The sequence below is a fragment of the Urocitellus parryii genome, chromosome 9 (assembly GCF_045843805.1).
Source record: "Urocitellus parryii isolate mUroPar1 chromosome 9, mUroPar1.hap1, whole genome shotgun sequence".
NCBI classification, from domain to species: Eukaryota; Metazoa; Chordata; class Mammalia; order Rodentia; family Sciuridae; genus Urocitellus; species Urocitellus parryii.
In genome coordinates, this window is record NC_135539.1 from 68,820,961 (window position 1) to 68,841,668 (window position 20,708).

The window sequence follows — 20,708 nt, forward strand, 5'->3', positions numbered from 1 at the left end:
AAGTCGTATCTGACAATTGTATTAAAAAAATAAAAATCCAAACCCAATTCTTAAAACTAACAAAAAGACAACCCAATTAATTAAAAATGAGCAAGGGATCTGAACAAATATTTCTTCAAAGAACAAACAGCATAAATAGCCAATAAACACTTGAAAAGATGTGCAACATCACTGGTCATATGGAAAATCAAAACCACAATGAAACCTCTCCATACACACTAGGAAAACAAAACTCAAAACATGAAGAGCTAGTGCTGGTGAGACATGCAGCATATGGAACTTCATCCACTGCTGGAGACTGTTGCAGCCACTCTGGGAAGCAGTTTAGAAGCTCCTCAGTATATTAACCAGTTACTATATGACCCAACACTTCCCCTCCTAGACTAATGAAAATGTACATCCACACAAAACCTATACAAGTATGTTTGCAACAGCATTATTCATAATAGAAAGTGGAAACAACCCAAATTTTCTATCAGCCAATGAATGGATAAACAATGTAAAAAAAATCATACAATGGAATATTATTCAAGAAAAAAAGAATAAAGTAATGATACATACTACAGCATGGATGAACAGGCAAAGTGAAAGAAGTCATCCACAAGAGTACATATTTATATGAAAAAATATACAGAATGTACAAAATAGATAAATCTATAGAGATAGAAAGTAAAAAGTAGTTGCAAGGGGTGAAGGGAGTGAGGGTGGGGTCAGTATGAAGCCTGGGGGTTAGTGAATGAAAAATAACAGTTGAGGGATGAAAAATTAGATTGTAATATTGTTCTAAATTAAAAACCCTATACTTCAAATAAGTACATCACACATTATGTGAATTACTGTCCAATAAATCTGTTAACAAACACCCGATGACAAAACAAATCACTATTTCTGAAGGTGGGACAGTAGTACTTTATAAAAGCCCCCTGGAGATTTTATGTCCAGCCAGCCAACAATGAATACTGATCTATATCATTTTCACACTGGACTGATCATAATTTCAATTAAAATTCTTTGCTTAGGGGTCAGTTTTAATATGGAGAACAATTTAAGTTTTACATTAAATTTGTGTTCTCTTGTGTGACGTAGAGGAGTCTACTTTTTGATAAGCATTTGAACAGATAAAGTGATAACAATTAGTGATGAAAGACTGAAATGCACCCACTCCTATGAAGGACTGACTCTAATAGGCTTGCTTACCTGTTAAGCTCATGAACCATAGAGGTATCTCTGTGACCCCTCATTACCATTTGCTGTTCTTTTAGCTGTTTAGCTACCTGCAAGAAAATAAAATAATTTTTTTTCAAAATCAAACTTCTTTTTCTCATACTAGGTATTAAACCCAGAGGCATTGTATCACTGAACTATGTCCCCAGCCCTTTAAAATTTTATTTTGAGACAGGGCCTCCCTGCCCAGGCTAGCCTCAAACTCGGGATCCTCATGCCTCAGCATTCTGAGTAGCTGGAATTATAGTTGTGCACCACTATGTCCAAAGTCTTAACAGCTCACTGTTTGCTATCATTTCTGTGTGAAGTGCTTTCCACACACTAAAAAGTATAATGCAAGAACCTTGAAGTTAGATTTGTATCATACCCATAAAACCTGAAAAGAACTAAGGCCTCAATGCTGCCAACTACATGTTAATCATATCCTAAACCAATGTTTCTCAACCTTTTATTTTTCTCATTATCACCTCCCTAAAGAGAAACTGAATTTACTAAGCAAAAGATTTTGTCAGGTAGGGTTGAGTTTTGGAGGAAGAAAAAACATTATATTAAGGATTTTTCACCTTGCAGGAACCAATTTCTTGCGTGTTGGGGATAATATTGCCTCATTACAGAATGTATGAACAAAACATAAGTATAAATTACAAAAGTAAGAGTATGTCTATTACTGGTTTCACACCTAAAAAAATAAAATAATAATTATTTCAAATAAACCAAATACTTACATCTTTGGCTGAGGAACCAGACACTTCTATCCATGTCTTAGAAAAGAATGCACAGGATCCCAACATGAAAATGATATAAACAACCACATGGACAGGGTCCTCAAATATGGCACCCATGGACTCAGGAGGAGAAAGATAGTAACAGAGGCCGCCGACAGGGTAAGAACGAGCAGGTCCTCCCCCACTGACATCCTACAGAACAAGAATAAAAAGGACACATGTCCAACCTAACTGATCAAGAATGTTTTCTTCTTTTTTAGTGGTAGGGACAGAGCCAATGGCCTGATATATTCCAAGTACTCTACCACTGAGCTTCACCCTCAGACATTTGAGATGTTGCCCAGATTGGTCCCAAACTCCCGGGCTCGAGTGAGCTCATAAGCCTCCTATATAGCTGGGGTTATAACAGGTTGGAATACATTTTTATGAACTTCAAATTTCTCAGATATTATTATAGTATTTTAAGTTTAAAGTGCCTAGAGCCAATGATTCTGTATAACTACAGGAGTTAAGTTTTATTTTATTTTATTTTTAAACTTTTGTTTATTTATTTTTATGTGGAGCTGAGGATCGAACCCAGTGCCTCACACAGGCTAGGCAAGAGCTCTACCACTGAGCCACAACCCCAGCCCAGGAGTTAAGTTTTGCATCTATTACTTCACTCTTTTAAAATTGTATAGTATCGATGATGTACCATGCATTTTTAATATATTAACAGAAGAGTAATTTTTTGTAAATTTATAATTATATCCTACAAAATCTTTTTTTTCAAAACCTCTTTCTGAATATAGGAATATGATCACAATCTCTTACATTCAGAACCTCAAATTTTCTAAATTATGTTAAGAGTATCCAACTAAAGGTCTTTAATGATTATTACAAGTATTAATAATACAATCAAAATATTGACAAAAAACAGCTCATTGCCTAAACTTCATATGTTTTGTTATTATAAGAAATGGTCTTTTCAGGGTCTGCGGATATATCTCACTGGTAGAGTACTTGCCTAGCATGTGTGAGGACCTGGGTTCAATCCCCAGTACCAAACAAAGGAATAAAATTTTTTTTAAATGTTGAAAACAAATAATATTTTCATAAATATTTATAATAATGGGGTTTTTATAGTAATAAAAATGGGAATAGCATGTATTTGCTCATATTGACATCTTAGGTCAGAAGGGTAGGAAAACAATTTGGGTTTGTAATGATTAAAATATCTGGTTCCTGAATTTAAAATTTTCAAAAAATTATTTACTGTGCTCTAGAATCACAAATCCCAGATCAAAAGCACTGTTTTCAGGCCAATTCAATTTACCAATAATTCTCCCATTAAAAAGAATCTTACTCAAAATCACAACACTATCTATACAGAGCCAACTCCTCAGTACATTTATTGCTATGAAATTCTTATCATGGTAATAACTATTGCTGGACAAATAAGGGAGGGACTACATCCTCCTCCTTCTCGTCTTCATCCCCTTCTAGTTATAATTGCCAGAATACAAAATGTAATTAAATTTCTGTTAAATGAATAGAAAAGGAGTATTATGAATAAAAGGAATCCTATTCTCTCCAATTAACATTCTAAATTAACTTTCTTTTCTGCTAACTTTAAGTTTTTTAAATTACTTTCAGTAAAAGCAGAAGGATGTTACCTCAAGTTATAGTGCAAAAGACAGCATATTAAAATAAATACTCAGAATAATAGCACCATATTCCAAGAATGAGTATTTAAAAATACTGGTTTTAGCAGAATGCGAATCTTAGAATTATATACTCCACAAAAGAATATAAGAAGTTAAGGCTTTTTGGGTTTTGTTTTTAAGTATTTTTAGTTGTAGATGGACACAATACTTTTATTTATTTTTATGTGATGCTGAGGATCAGGCAAGCACTCTACCACTGAGCTACAGCCCCAGCCCAAGGATTATTTTTGTTTGTTTGTTTGTTTTTTGTTTTTGTTTTAAATTTTATAATTTTAAGAAGGAAAATATTCCTTTGTCAGATGATAGAAGTTTAAACAGAACAAAATTTCACCACTAGTAGAAACTCACACCTCAAAAGCAACATGGCTGGGATGCTTTAGAAGAAGTTATTATAAAGAGGATCTATAAAAGAAAAGTCAGAATTTAATGGATTCTTTTTTAAACTCTTGTTAGTTTTGTTAATTACATGCTGATTTCCAGCCCAGTTAATCACAAGCTAGTTTACTGCCATTCAGGCCATAAAAATAGAGGGAAAATAGGAAAGAATGATTCTAGTATCCCATATGTTATCTGCAAATTTTAACAAAAAAAAATTGCTACAGGGGCTGGAGATGTGGCTCAAGCGGTAGTGTGCTCGCCTGGCATGCATGCGGCCCAGGTTCGATCCTCAGCACCACATACAAACAAAGATGTTGTGTCCACTGAAAACTAAAAAATAAATATTAAAAAATTCTCTCTCTCTCTCTCTCTCTCTCTCTCTCTTAAAAAAAAAAACTGCTACAGACAATATAGGAATAAGACTACAAAACAAGAAATCACTTTTCATGAAAGCAATTGTGATTTCAGACTAATTTGAAAATGCTTCCTAGAAAGTAAATAGTAAAAAATACTTGATCCATCTTAGTTTTACAACACTTACCAATTCTAGATAAATAAACTCTGTTATAGGCAAATTAATCTGAAAATGTTATAGCAACTGCTTTAATGTCTATCTCATTCAGTTAAAAATAGAACCATGAAATGAAAATTGTATTAAATTATAATACTTAATATAAATAAATGAAATACTCACAGCCCACTGTCCTAGTAAATTTACTAAAAAGTTGCCACTAAATCGAACAGACAGCATCTGGGAAATAACATACAGATTTGAAACCAGAGCAGACTGAAGAATAATGGGAATGTTCGAGGTGTAGAAGAGCTTGATAGGATAGCTACTGTACTGTCCTCGATACCGGGCCGACTTAATTGGCAAGTCAACACGAAATCCCTAAAAAATGAAATGAAGAGTAAGTAAAAAGAACTGTACATATCAAGAAAAGAACACAAGTAATAGAAGGGAGCATAAAAAGATAATGCAAACCAAAAAGCTCCCCTTTTCATACACCAACTTTTTCTTCTATTTCATATACACCAATATTTTACAGCTTCAGACTAGAGGGTAAAGAATAGAATTATTTGCTTGACTTAGATCTTGAAACACTGGCAGGTTAGACACCATCATTTCAAATGGTATTCTTTAAGAGCAAAATAAGAATTCACATCCCATTTACTTCAGTGAAAAGATTTTACTTACCTGAAAATATATTACAACAGCAAACACGAAAACTGTAGCAATGAGGTTCATAAGATTGGGCAAGTTCTGCCGGTAAAAAGCTTCCCTTAAAGCTCGGACTTTGTCTGTCCTGGTTGCCAACAAATGAAACAGAGCTATGACTGCACCCTCAAACTCAGTACCTGAGAAATCAAGACAGAAACAAACTGTACAGGTCTTTCCCAAAACTGTCTCAAAGGTCAAAACAAATAACCTGAAACTCCAAAGGAATTCACCACTTTTGCTTTACAAAGCAGATTCTAAACACATTTAGGTCACTGAGGCAAATCTATCTTTTTGTATAAATCTGAAGTTTTCTCAAGAGACTACTCTTTATGAAAATATCCAAAGTAGGATTCTACCAAAGAAAATATTTCATTCATGAAGATTTGCCTCCCCTTTATACTTTAGGGAAAGGAAAGGAATATTTTTAGGAAAAATAGAAAAGTAGCAAAGCAGAATAGAAATGTCAGAATCAAAGGATATAGGGTGACTCTATCAAGCTCACTTTTACGTTTATTGTAACGTTAATAAACCATCATTGATATTTTCTTAAGGCTGGCATCAGAGTTTGATGTTAATCGGTTAGACAGGATGACAACTGAGAAAAATGGAGAGGGGTAAAGGAGAAAAACAGAATGGAATCTTTCAAAACTTAGATGCTATTACAAAGCCAATTAGAGGAAAAGCAAAAGTATAAGTGCTCCCTGAAGATACGGTATGAGACAGTCTTTTCGCTTCAGAAATCCTGACCCACTTTTCATCCCTTTAGGAATACTGCAGTCAGTCAGACAAGTGACTTCTGCAGCAATGGATTAAGATCAACAAACAACATTTTTAAGATCTGTTTGCAATCACTGAAATTTTAAATGAGCAGAGGCTAATACATAGTTATCATTCTTTGTGAAGTACTATTGCAGACTCTACACATCTCTGCTTATCAAGTTTTGAACAAATAGCATTTGTTGTCTCCTGGGGCAGCAAACCAGAATGGCTACAGGCATGTATTGCTACATTATGGACTCATGTCCAGCACACATCCAGCAAAACTCGTGCAGTTGCAGTCACTGTGCAATGTACCTCTGCCAGTGTTAATGGTAGTGGGACTAAAGGCCTTCCAGACAATGGTTTCACAGATGTTGGTGGCAATAAAGAGGGAAATACCAGACCCCAAGCCGTAACCCTTCTGTAGCAGCTCATCTAACAGCAGCACAATCAAACCAGCAACAAACAACTGTGGGGAAAGAAATGCATGTAAGCGGAAGCAAGAATAAACTCAAGAAAGAAGGGAGATGAACACCATGGACTATTTCAAAGTACTGGCATTTTCAATTATCAAACCTAATTGTTGCAGTATCACTATTGGGAGTTTTTGACCTGCTTTAGTTTTAGTCAAAGCCAATTCTGAAAATCAGAGGATCAGAAATATTGTTACATTATAAAGCAGACATTTCAACTTTTAAAGTATATTTATAATATCTGAATAGTTTCTCTTACAATGTTTAACCAGGGCCTATTTGAAAAAGCACACTAGAACAAATATGATCACAGCTATATAGAATTTGACAGCAAGAAACTAAAAACATCCCAAATACCCCCAAGTAAGTAAAAGGCTGAAAGAATTATAGAATAATACCAAGATGCAATTTTACAGTTTCCATTTAAGAATAAGTATGAAGACTATGTTGATACTTCTCAAAAAGTAATATGTATATAATATTTTACATATTATAAGTACTACATATGTCTAGAATAAGTCAAAAAGTAAAGCACACATTAATTTATATACACAGGTTATAATCAATGTAAAAACACATTCTATTCTTATGAGGGACAAAGATTGGATGTAAATTGAAGACAGTTAAAAATCTGCCAGGTACTTAAGCTCATAATTTTTTTAAAAAATGAAAGCATACTAACTTTAATTTTGTGATATTGAACATTCTTAACTTTCTTCTTGGAGAAGACATTTCTGTAAAAGCATGCATCAATTAAAAACAATCCATAGCCTTGCAAGTGACCTCCTCAGTCATATGACTCCTTCCCGACTTGAATAACCTAATCAAGAGGGGAAGAAAATATGCTTCTATGCCCCCAATTTCATACAGGTCACCCCTCCTTTTTTTTTTTTTTTTTTTTTTTTTTTTGGCAGTGGTGGGCATCTAACCCAAAGTCTCACACATGCTAGACAAGTGATCTACCACTGACACTATAAAGAGAACCTCCTACAGAAGTGAGGAAGTCACTTCAATTCCTCCCAGCTCTGAAGCCACTCATCTCATTATCTACTCACTTTATCTAAGATCACCTGTCAGAAGAGAGATCAAACTCACTACAGTACATGATTTAAGCATGCTTACCTTATACAATGTTGTTTTTTCCTTAACTCCTATTTCAGGGGTTGTACAAAGCCTAACTTTTCTACCTAAGGTCTTTTAATTTAACTTTCAATTAACTGGAAAAGGGTACAATTTTCAAACCTTCTACGAGAGATCACCTATACTGTTTGAAAACCAAGTTTGACATTTTGACAAAATAAGAAAGAAGTGAGGAGTTAGTACTAGATTTTGCTTTGACAGCAATTATGTAATGAGTGAAGACTTCAAGCACAGATACAGAAACCCATTTCCACACAGGGAATACATTTCCACACAGGAATTATCATGTGCTCTGATAAACGACCTGTCCCAAGTCACAGGGCAGCTCTGGAATAACTGTAATTCTCCAGACCCCCTGTGTTGGAACAGTGTCAGTCAGACTACAGACTAGTTCATCAATATCCTGTGAAAATCAGACTCAAGTTTTTCTAGTGGGAAAATGAAATGATGAAGAAATCTGAGAAATGGTTTTTATAATTAAGGGAATAAGATTAAAGAAGCTAAAAATCATGCATGCCTTTGAAAAAGGAACCAAATCAGGAAGAAACAGCAGTATCTCCATGACTAGCACTGTAAAAATAGAAGAGTAGCTGCATTTACATGTAGAATGTACATCTATGTACATTATGAACATCTGGATTGAGTGTAAAAGTACCACTTCACATTTCCAGACACACACACACACACACACACACACACACACACATACACACACACACACCACTTCATACAAAATATACTTACCTTTACTATATGCCGTGCACATTGATATTTTCTACTTGTGTTTTAAAGATCTTAATCAAGTCCCACTACTTAGATTTCAAAACCCATTAATAGAAAAACACTGGCCATGTGAATAAGACAAGACAAATTAAGATGAGAAATACCTTCCATAAAAGCATGCAAGCAGTTTTCAAAACCTATGTTTCTAGGTGAAAACACTGATGTCCAATCATAGCTCTTCAGTGTATCCACATATTTTCAATGTTAGCAATGCCTTGAAAAGACACAAATGTGTCACTGCCCACCTATAATCAAACATGACATATTTCTTTGTACATTAATACTAGAAGAGTTAACCATAACACAAACATTTGTACACCAGAATTTACTTGAAGAAATTAGTACATATACACTTGTTTCATTTTTAAAATATAACAATTTTTATATTTGTGAATACTGAAAATAAATATCAAAATAGTGTAACTCCATTTTATATAAATTTAAATCCATAGTTGACTCTATAAAAGGTCAATCCTTATCTAACTAACCCAGAGTTGTTCACCTAAGGTCACTTAGGATTCCAAATATATCCTTAGGAAGGTACTAGAGAAATAATGCATAATATTCTGAGAGCTAGATGCCAGTTCTCAATGTTTTGTTATTGTTGTTTGTTGTTTGTTTTAATCAGGGTTCTTTTGGGCTGAGGGTATGGTTCAATGATAGAATATATGCTTAGCATTCTTGAGGCCCTAGATCCTGGGTATATATAATCCTCCTCCCCCCACCAAAAAAAACAGGGTTATCTTAAACTAGGGTCACCAGAAACTCAGAGGCTGAGGCAGGAAGACTGCAATTCGAGGGTAGCCTTAGAAGTTTAGAAAGGCTCTGAGCAACTTAGCAAAACGCTGTCTCAAAATAAAAAACATAAAGGGCAGGAGTTATAGCTCAGCTGTAGAGCCCCCCTAGGCTCTTTCTCCAGAACCAAAAAAAAAAAAAAAGATGGGCTACGCATGTAGCTCATTGGTAGAAGGCTCATCTAGCATGTATGAGTTCCTGTGTTTGATCCCCAGCACTATAAAATAAGGCAACAAATGGCCTATTAGTATCCTCAACAATGCCATCAGTATATGAAAAGATCCTAAGCACTGTATATTAAAATCCAGTCACCAGAGTATCTTCTCTCCCCATCCATTTCATTTTTGTCTTAAAATTCCAATTATTATTCCAATTTTGTCATGTAAAAGTGATTGATAAATGGAGAAATAAATATTTTTTTTCTAAGAAAATGTGTCTTATACCAAGTGAGAACACACCAGGGTTGGAAAGCTACCGAAAACCCAATAATCCATTAAAAATTCCTGACCTCATCAAAAGATCAAATAGTTCTATCTCATTAGAAAAGCTATCTCTATTGTCAATGATGCCAATAAATATTTAAACAATTTAACTCCTTGTTCTGAATCATGCTCACTAAAACAATCTTACTTATTATGATTTGCTCCCTATGTAAGGTTTCTCATTACAAAAAGAACACTCAACCATGCCAGTCTGGGGATAGTCCTACTTCTCCATATATAACACACACACAGACACACAAACACCAAATGGTATTTGGGGCTATTTTAAAATTTATTTCTCAGCTCAATCTTTTGAATCCTAAGAAAAAATTTTCTATATTCTAATTTCACAGAGTGGCCAGGATGATACATTTCCAAGAAAACCAGGACACGATACTACTCACTATTAAATAACTTAAGCAAACTTCTTTTCAAAACACAATACTATTCTGTAATTTAAGTACAATCTACTCTTGGGTAATTTCTCCAAGTAGCTCTTAAACATTGTTCAACAGAGAAATATCTTCTAAATTTTACATCCCAAACTTTAGGGTACTTAGTACATTGATAATTATGTTGGCTTTTTAAAAATTCCATTTAAAATTGTCATTTAAAAAAAAAACTCATATAATATAGGTATGTGTGTATTTATAGTATTTCATTAACATTAAGAAATTGCCAATAAATAAATAAATATATAAGAATAAGAAATTGTTATTTTAAACACCATTATTTTGTGTGCCAACAAAGACAATACTGCCAATTAATCTATGGTACAATATCTTATAACAAAGAATCTTCATATTCTTATTAAAAATAGGTATTTTAAACTTTTATCATCTATCTTGTTTTTTCTGTGCCTTTCTATATACAAAATTGTTTTAACAATAAATTACAAAATATTTAAGACACTTCAGACAGCAATTTAACCTGAACACTTATTATATCAACAGTGCACATAACCAACTGATGTAATGACAATCTGAGCAACTATATCCAAGCAGACACTCATGCACTGCAATGACAACTTCTGTGACTGCCACCTGGCTGACAGCAATTACAAGCCACTATTAACTATAGGAAAACATCCTGATTGTAGAGACATCAAATGTGAAAAATGTATATCTCAGAATCAATGTAATTCAGGTGATCGATAGTTCTTTAAAATATTGTACAACTCTAAGGTTGTTAGAATAAATTTTAATTTTTACATCTCCCAATTTATACACATCACTTCAGAAATCAAAATATTATAATAAAACAATGTAAAAGGACATGAATATAACAATTACTAAAGAATTGTTAGAAAAGAAAAAAGGAATTAAACTGCCTTATTTTCTGCATATGAAAATGTAAGATTTCTTACCTGAATAATGATAAGGAGACAGATCCCAGCACCCATTTCCGCAGGGTCTCCGTACATTCCGGTCATGACATACACAATGGCTTGCCCAATGGTAATGATCATACCAAATACTGACAAAAATTGGGGGAAAAGGATTACAGGCTTACAACCAAAGACAAAAAAAAAAAAAAAAAAAAGATTACAGAAAATATCTTTGCCACAATCATTCCCAAATTTGGAAAAGGCTCTTTAATTGTATTAATGCTCACGTTTCTGGGCTCCATTGAATAGAGCTCTATCTTTGGGTGTATCTCCCACTTCAATGATTTTGGCTCCAGCTAACAACTGCATAATCAAACCAGATGTTACAATTGGGGAGATACCCAACTCCATTAAAGTTCCTGTAAGGGAAAAGAGTAAACAATTTTTACTGTATACAACACAGATTAATTTAGAAGCCACCAAGTCCTAAATGGCATTTCTAGGGACACATATTTAAGTGTTGGCAAGCAAATTTTCACTCATTAAACATTAATTGCTAAAAAAAAAAAAAAAAAAAAAAGCTCTCATTTATTAACACAACACTGCATTGGATAAAAAAATTACTATAAGTATAAAAAGAATGTTTATTTCTATAAATTCTAAATTTAAAATGTTAAAGAAATCCTTTTTAAAAAGAAATCTTCCAAGGCCAGGACCATAGTTAAGTGGTAAAAGTGTGGTCATCGCTACCAATTAAGAAAAAAGAAACTCAAATTTAAAAACAAAAAAACCCTAAGATTTCTGTCCAAGTAGTTATTTTTAAGACTTAAAGCTTTTTTTATAAATGCAAAACAAAAACTGCCTAACAACCCCAAAAATTACATACCAAGTTAATAAAAGATGATACTGAAGAATATTTTGTAACTCTTCTAAGGTAAAATTTAAAATTACCTAGGAAGTAACCTAAACCATGCAGAATATTTAGTGACATAAATAATGCTCATGATATAATAGTGGTTAGAAAAAAAATAGAAAATAGTTAAGTACATTAGAGTGCATTTTAAGTGGTAAATTAACTTATTATTTTAATCTAGTCATTTAGATATTTATTGTTGCTCTTCATCTCAGTGGGATTATGAATGATTTTCCCTCTTACACTTCTGAATCTTTTCTTTACAAAAAATATGTATTGCATTTATAGTGAAAATTAATAAAACTAAATATGCTAACTGTGCAGGGAGATATGTAGAATAAGTAATTCACATGTTCACAATTTAGGCTTTCATGGGCCACTCTGTCACATCACTCTCTTAAATCCTGGCTTTTATAAATGCCAAAAAGTATCCTCTAATATAAAAAAAAATTCTATTGAAAGAAGATTTTTTAATTAAATGTATTTTAGGGGAGAATTCTTGATGTCTTATCAGCTACCCCAACAAAGATAAAGACTTTTTATTGTTAAAGGCTTAGAGAAAGAGAGAGACAGCTTTTCAAGTCGAATCACCAAAATTTATATATAAATTTATAGATAGATAGTCTATCCTAGAAAGAGATCAAATCAAGCTTTTATGAAAATCTCACACAGGAAATATGGCACTTTAAATCAGAAGAGAAAAGAAAGATAAAAACACCTGGGCAAATGATCAGTCATTTACTGACAATTAAACCTAGATTCATTACCTATATCAAAATAAATGCTGGATATATGGAAAACTTAACAAAAGATAAACAACAAAAGAACCAGAAGGAAATACAAGTAAGTATGCTCATAATACAGAATGTTAACTAGGACAAAAAATCCTAGAAACCATATCAAAAAAGGTGGAAAGGGCTGGGGATGTAGTTCAGTGGTAGAACACTGCCTAAACTGTGTGAGGCCCTAGGTTCTATTCCCAGCATCACCAAAAAAAAAAAAAAAAAAAGAGAGAGAGAGAGAGAAAGAAAAAGATGGAAGCTATGATTAAATACAACTATGAAGACCTCCATGCAGCAGTTACATAGTTAAAAGAAAAATATTCAAGCCAGGTGTGGCGGCACACGCCTATAATCCCAGTGGTTCTGGAAGCTGAGGCAGGAGGATTGGGAGTTCAAAGCCAGCCTCAGCAACTTCGAGACACTAAGCAACTCAGTGAGACCCTGTCTCTAAATAAAATACTAAATAGGGCTGGGGATGTGGCTCAGTGGTCAAGACCTCCTGAGTTCAATCTCTGGTCCCCCCCCTAAAAAAGATAAATATTCAAACATAAATATGACATTGAGTTTCTATCTCTAACATGCAAAGTGCTCTAACAAATCAATTAAAAAGTGAACAAACCAGTTTTTTTAAAAAAATGGATACCGAGTACAGTGCAATCCCACTCAGGAGACTGAGGTAGGAGGATCACAAGTTCAAGACCAGCCTCAAAAATTTAGTGAGGCCCTAAGCAACTTAGTGAGACCCTGTCTCAAATTAAAAAATAAAAAGCTTTGGAGACATACTTCAGTGGTAAAGCACTCCTGGGTTCAATTCTCAGTTAAAAAAAAAAAAAAAAAAAAAAAGGAAAAGAAAATAGCAGATACCTAATATGGCTGCTCCCAAGGATGCTTTCTCAGGAAAACACTGACAATGTAGGAGCAAAACCCCAGCAGGAAATCTGTACTGTCCTTGTACTAACCCTGAAACACTACTTGAAGCTGTTCAAGCCTGCCATAAATACTGGTAATTTGATATTCTGAACTAGGAAATAAAGAATCAGAAAGCTGGGCTGGAGTTGTAGCTCAGTGGTAGAGCACTTGCCTAGCATGTGTGAGACACTGAGTTCGATCCTCAGCATGACATAAAAATAAATAAATAAAAGTATCATGTCCATCTGAAAATAAAAAAAAAAAAAAGGTCAGGAAACAATCTGAAATTGAATCATGAGGAAAAGGCTTTCAAGTCCTTTCAAGTCCCTGCTGCTGAGGTCTAAAAGATGCCCTGGCTTAGTAGTTTACCTTTTTGGATTTCAATAAAGAATCATATCCTTTCAATAAACGCCATTTGTGGTGTTTAAACTAGTCAGTAATTTGCTATTATTTATAACAAAAAAAATTTAAACACTACTGAAAATTTCAGTCACTGAAGAAATACAAATATTCAAAAATAAAGTTCAAGCTCACCAATATATAAACAATTGATGACAATTTTCACCTGATTGACAGACTAAGACTCTTAATAATATCCACTGCTAAAAGAGAATTGGTAATTATCATATATTGTTGATAAAGAGTATAAAAAAATATAACCTTTGTGTGTGTCAGGGGTGTGGTGGTACCGAGGAATGAACCCAGAGCCTCACACAATGTAAGAAAATGCTCTGCCACTGAGCTACATCCCCAGGCCCAACCTCCTGGATGAAAATTTATCTAGTGATAATTTAAGCATACGTATCTTGTGACCAAACAGTTTAACTTTCTAGAAATTAATTCTATTAAAACATTACATGTAGGTTGGGCATGGTGGTGCACACCTATAATCCCAGCAGCTCGGGAGGCTGAGGCAGGAAGATCACAAGTTCAAAGCCAGCCTCAGCAACTTAGCAAGGCCCTAAGAAACCCTGTCTTTGGGCTGGGGTTATGGCTCGCCTCGCATGTGCAAGACCCTGGGTTCGATCCTCAGCACCACATAAAAATGACTAAATAAATAGAAGTTATTGTGTTCAACTACAAAAAATAAATATTAAAAAAAAAAAAGAGGGGGCTACGGATGTGGCTCAAGCGGTAGCGCGCTCGCCTGGCATGCGTGCGGCCCAGGTTCGATCCTCAGCACCACATACAAAGATGTTGTGTCCACCGAAAACTAAAAAATAAATATTAAAAAAATAAAGAAAGAAAGAAAAAGAAGAAGAAACCTTGTCTCAAAATAAAAAGTAAAAGGGCTGAATGTGGCTCTGTGGTTCAGTACCCTTGGGTTCAATCCCCAGTATCAAAACAAACAAAAAATTACAGAACTAGCAGCATAGCTCAGTAGTAGAGCACTTGCTTAGCATGCATGAGGCCTTGATTTAGATCCCCTACACTGAAAACAAATAAAGTTACAGAAGTATACAATACAACCTTCACTGTAGCACTGTTTATCTTATAAAACTGAAGGAAGAATAAACTAAATGCATGATGAGAGACCCAAACGTGTCCTATAACACATAAAACACACTCTCTACTAGTCTCCAAGCCCTTCATGATCTGATTCTCAAAACACATCTGCAACATCCTGTCCTACCATTCTTCCTCCACCTTTCTTCTTAAGTTACGCTGACCCCTCAATGTTCTTCGAACACACCAAGCAAACTCTCACCTCACAGCCTATGCAGTTGTTCTTCCCTGGAGTGTTCCTCCCAAGTATTCACATGGACTTTTCTCTCACTTACTGCAGGTCTCTGTCCAAATGTTACCATCCTAGAGCATCTGTCCCCACCCAATATGCTTCATGTAGAATCTAGAACCTCAAATAGAAAATATAAACTCTGACAACTGGGACATCATCTTGTTCACTCTCTATTCTCAGCATCTAGCACAAAGCTTGGTACATAGTAAAAACTCAATAAATAATTACTGAATAAGTAATTAAATAAATCATAGCCGGGCTGGGGATGTGGCTCAAGCGGTAGCATGCTCGCCTGGCATGCGTGCAGCCTGGGTTCAATCCTCAGCACCACATACAAACAAAGATGTTGTGTCCGCCAAATACTAAAAAATAAATATTAAAATTCTCTCTCTCTCTCCCCCTCTCACTCTCTCTTTAAAAAATAAATAAATAAATAAATAAATCATAGCCTATCCTTATAATGGGATAGTACATGGCCACTGAATGAAGTCTCTCATCTGAGATATTAAATAAAGTAAAAACATTATATACAGTGTATCATATTTTTTACTTGAAGCATATATACATTTATATATATGAAGGAATACACAAAGAAGTCTGGGTTAACATTCACCAACCTATCAACTTCCCACGAGCTCTCATTCACAAGTGCAACTTTCATCTTTAGCTTCATATAAATCTGTATATAAATGTCAGTAGATTTAAGCCAGGCACAATGGCATACACCTGTCATCCCAGCTACTCAGGAGGTTGAGACAGGAGGATTCCAAGTTTGAGGTCAGTTGTGGCAACTTAGCAAGAGCCTGTCTCAAAATTTTTAAAAGGCTGGGGATATAACTAAATGATAGAGTGCTCACCTAGGATGCACAGGACCATGGGCAAAATTTCCAGTACTCCATAATTAAACAAAAAAATATAGTGCAAGGTATGGTGGCTGGGTGTGGTGACACATGTTTATAATCCCAGCGACTCAAGAAGCTAAGGCAGGAGGATCACAAGTTTGAGGCCAGTTTGGGCAACTTAGTGAGGCCCTATCTTAAAATAAAAAATAAAAAGGATTGAGGATATATAGTTCAGTAATAGAGTGCCCCAGGTTCAATCCCCAGTACTATAATAATAATAAATAATAATTAATTATTAGTATTATTTTAAAAACAATATTAATTTTATATTCTGAAACACACATGCCAGCTACTTAAACAAGTGCTTTAAAAGAAAAATACGGGGGGGCTGGGGATGTGGCTCAAGCAGTAGCGTGCCTGCCTGGCATGCCTGAGGCCTGGGTTCGATCCTCAGCACCACATACAAACAAAGATGTTGTGTCTGCCGAAAACTAAAATAAATAAATAATTCTCTCTCTAAAAATAAATAAATAAAAATAAAAGGCAAAAAAAAGAAAGAAAGAAAAATACAGGCAACCATTATTCCTGAAATGTAAGAACTCTCATGATCCAGGCCCTACCTCATTAGCCTCACACCAGCATCCGCCACTCACCACTTCCCAGATTATACCATGGTGTCTTATACTTGTGGGCTTTAGCTCAGACTTTCTCTTACTGTTCTAAAGACTAAACTCCAATTCAAATGCATTATCTCCTCTCTGACACTGCAGATCAGAGGTTTCTAGTCTGTGAAAAATCCAAAGACAAATTTCTCTCTTATTACAATAAATACATGGTAGTGTCACTATTTACATGTTGGTTTCTTCTCCTAGGCCATGAATTTCTGTTCTCATATCCTCTCCCTCCCTGTAAACATTGAAAAATAATTGTTAATGCATGTGTGTATAACTATTTGATGTCACTAGTAATCTAGTGATAAAAAGAAAAGAACTACATACCTCTATTGGATGCAAGAATAACTCTCATCCAGTAGAAAGGATCTGCAGAATCTGATGACATGATTCCAAACAGTGGTATCTAAAATATTGCACAAAATATTTTATGAAAATGTATTATAGGGCTAGGGTTGTGGCTCAGTTGCAGAGTGCTTGCCTAGCATGTGTGAAGCACTGGGTTCAATTCTGAGCACCACATATGAATAAGTGAATAAAATAAAGGTTCATCAATATCAAAAAACAAATTTTTAAATGTATTATATAAATTAACTTTGCATTTCATTTATAATGCATTCATTTAATATTTGCAATACTTTATTTGTGGTGCTGGAGATTGAACCAGGGCCTCACACTTACTAGACAAGTACTTTATCGCTGAGCTACATCCCCAGTTCTTTTTAGGTAGAGAAGGTCTTGCTAAATTGTGAGGCTGGCCTAGAACTTATAACCCTCATGCTTCTGCCTCCCAAGTAGCTGAGATTATAGGCATGGGCCATCATGCCTGGCAGCAATGCATCTTTAAAAAAGATGATGTTCTGTAACAAAACAAGCATATTTTAAGGGTAAGATTCTTAAAACAGTCAAAATTATTAGTTGGGTGCATTTCACTAGTAAACACACCTGCCAATACTGACAATGTGCAACAATACAAATATACTTAATACTATTAAACTACACACTAAAAGTGGCTACAATGGTAAAATTTGTTATATTTTTTGTTACTCTCAGGGCTGGGGTTGTGGCTCAGAGGTGAAACACTCGCCTAGCATGCATGAGGCACTGGGTTCGATCCTCAGCACCATATTAAAATAAAATATTGTGTCTACTTATAATTAAAAAATAAATATGAAAAAAAAAGAAAGCAATACTCTCAGCGGGGCACGGTGGCACATGCCTGTAATCTCAAGAGACTCGGGAGGCTGAGACAGGAGGATCCTGAGTTCAAAGCCAGCTTCAGCAATGGCAAGGTGCTAAGCAATACAGTGAGACCCTGTCTCTAAATAAAATACAAAATAGGGATGGGGATGTGGCTCAGTAGTCGAGTGCCCCTGAGTTCAATCCCTAGTACAAAAAGAACAGAATTACTCTCATCAGATTATAGGATATGATATCTGCCTAGTCATAGAATAATTTTGCAATACTAAACAATCAAGATCGCATTCATAGTTATAAAACTGAAGATTACATATATAGTGGAATATTACATACACAGTGAAATATTACATATTCGCTAAAAATTATATTACATACACAGTGGAATATTACATATTCGCTATAAATTATAATAACGCGAGGAAGAACTTACAACAGTACATATAAAACAGCTCTCAAACCAGGCACAGTGGCACACAACTGTAATCCCAACAGCTCAGGAGGCTGAGGCAAGAGGATTGTGAGTTCAAAGCAAGCCTCAGCAACTTAGTGAGGCCATAAGTAACTCGGTGAGACCCTGTCTCTAAATAAAATATTTTTTTAAAGGACTGGGAATATGATTCAATGGTTAAGCACCCCTGGGTTCAATCCCTGGAACTAAAAAAAAAGTTCTCAAACTAGTTTACTCTTGCCTTCCAGGAGATATTTGGCAATGTCTGGAGACATCTTTGGTTGTCATAACTTGGTAGAGGTGATAATAACAGCATCTGTGGGTAGAGGCCGGCAATGTTGCCAAGAATTCTACACTACACAGGAAAGCCGTCCCCTAACAGCAATTATCCTGCCTAAAATTCAGAAGTGCCACTGTTAAGAAACTCTGTTACAAAAACAAAAGTACAGGGGCTGGGGATGTAGCTCAGTGGTAGAAGGTATTGCTCAGCATGTGCCAGAACTGGTTTCAAGTCCCAGCAATGCAAAAATAAACAAGTAAAAACAAAGATTCAAACCATATAAATTAGGGCTGGGGTTGTGGCTCAGTGGTAGAGCGATTGCCTAGCATATGTGAGGCACTGGGTTCAATTCTCAGCACCACATATAAACAAATAACAAATAAAAGTCCATCAACAAATAATAAAATTTTTTTAAACTGTATAAATTAAAAAGTTGAACACTCCCCATATGGGCCACCAAAACAAAACAAAACAAAAAAAGTTGAACACTATAAAAAACATATAGAAAATAAAACTAGGAGTATCTTTTAAAAACTTAAATAGTGATTATCTCTAGCTAGTAGGATTATATTGACTTTTTCTTCCTTATTCTTTTTAGCAATTATCAAAATATTCTATGATACTTATTAATTTTTAATCAGGACAAAACAAAATACCTGAACTATAGATTGCTTCCTATCATGTGACTCATGTTTAGAATACAGCCTTTAGTCATATCCCTTCTCATCCACAAGAAGATCAGACAAAGAAAAATACATTGCTAATTTCAAAAAGTTCTCTATATGAAACTTGATCTTTTTAAAAGTTTCAAAAGATGTTACCAGTAATTTCATTTATTTGCTTATTTATTTATTGACTCAGGATGTTGCTATGTTACTGGCCTCAAACTCATGGCCTCAAGTGATCCTCAACCTCCTGGATAGCTGGGAATATAGGCATGTACCACTACACACAGTTCCAGCGATTTTAAACAAACTAGACTTTTTTACTGTTCAAGTTTATTATCTAGGTAACAAAGTGAGTGAAGTGTGAAGCATGGATATTTCATGTATACCCTGTAGCTGTAGAAAACTTTTCAGTTAAGGTGAGGGATGAGGAATAAGGACAGTCTATATCAAAGTATATGCTAAATAGTAAAGTTAGTTGGTCCAATTTTATTCCTTAATAGGCACCCATTACCTCCATAGTTAACTGCTTTGTGGGAAACTGAACAAGAAAAAGTCAAGCAACTTCCCCTAAGCAATGGTCTTCCATCTTTTCTGTAGTCACTAGGATTATTAAATTTGGTTCTAATTTTATTTCCCCATAAATTCCAAAGCTACAGGATCATGTAAAACAATTGTGCAGAATACAGAGCTATTTTCTATTAATATGTCATAGCTGAAGAGTTCCAAACTTTCCACTGTAATCATACATAATCAGTTTCAATTTGTTAAAAAAAAATATAAGCAGGAGGCCAATTAGCCAGGGGTGTTTCCATACCGGGAACTTCAGGAAGGCAAAATGAAACGGAATTTAAAGGCATTCCTTATGATTAATTTTGGAATCATAGTCAAACAGTCAGTGGTTCTATAGAGACCACCCACTGGACCATACAGAAATAAGAGAAACAGCTAGCCATAGCCAATCAAATAATTTCTTTACTTCCACGTTCAACCTGTAAGAGCTCACTACCCATGCCTCTGGAGCAGAGCTCTCTATACCTCTTTCCACTATTGAGTGAAGCCAGCCAGATATATGATTCCTTTAATGCTCAATTAAACTGTTACATTTGTCTAATAACAAACTTGGTAAAATACAGTATACTATTTTAGAGAAACAAAGCAGTCCATGCTCTAATGGAAACATGAGTTGATCAAGTGAAAAAAAATTAAAAATTAGCATTAGGGATTTTCAAAGGTACTAGGAACT

The 20,708-nt window shown here is 34.8% G+C and overlaps 1 protein-coding gene across 1 annotated transcript in view; it reads right to left on the reverse strand.

Annotated features, from left to right (window-relative positions):
- Sec61a2 (SEC61 translocon subunit alpha 2) overlaps nucleotides 1-20,708 on the reverse strand; it is a 30,954-nt gene that overhangs the window by 2,279 nt on the left and 7,967 nt on the right. The window contains exons 4-11 of the mRNA XM_026408558.2: nucleotides 17,197-17,275; nucleotides 11,302-11,433; nucleotides 11,054-11,163; nucleotides 6,330-6,483; nucleotides 5,232-5,392; nucleotides 4,728-4,925; nucleotides 1,950-2,141; nucleotides 1,198-1,274 (exon numbers count right to left, since the gene is read on the reverse strand). Of these exons, the coding sequence (XP_026264343.1) occupies nucleotides 1,198-1,274; nucleotides 1,950-2,141; nucleotides 4,728-4,925; nucleotides 5,232-5,392; nucleotides 6,330-6,483; nucleotides 11,054-11,163; nucleotides 11,302-11,433; nucleotides 17,197-17,275 (1,103 nt within the window). The remainder of the gene's footprint in view (nucleotides 1-1,197; nucleotides 1,275-1,949; nucleotides 2,142-4,727; nucleotides 4,926-5,231; nucleotides 5,393-6,329; nucleotides 6,484-11,053; nucleotides 11,164-11,301; nucleotides 11,434-17,196; nucleotides 17,276-20,708) is intronic.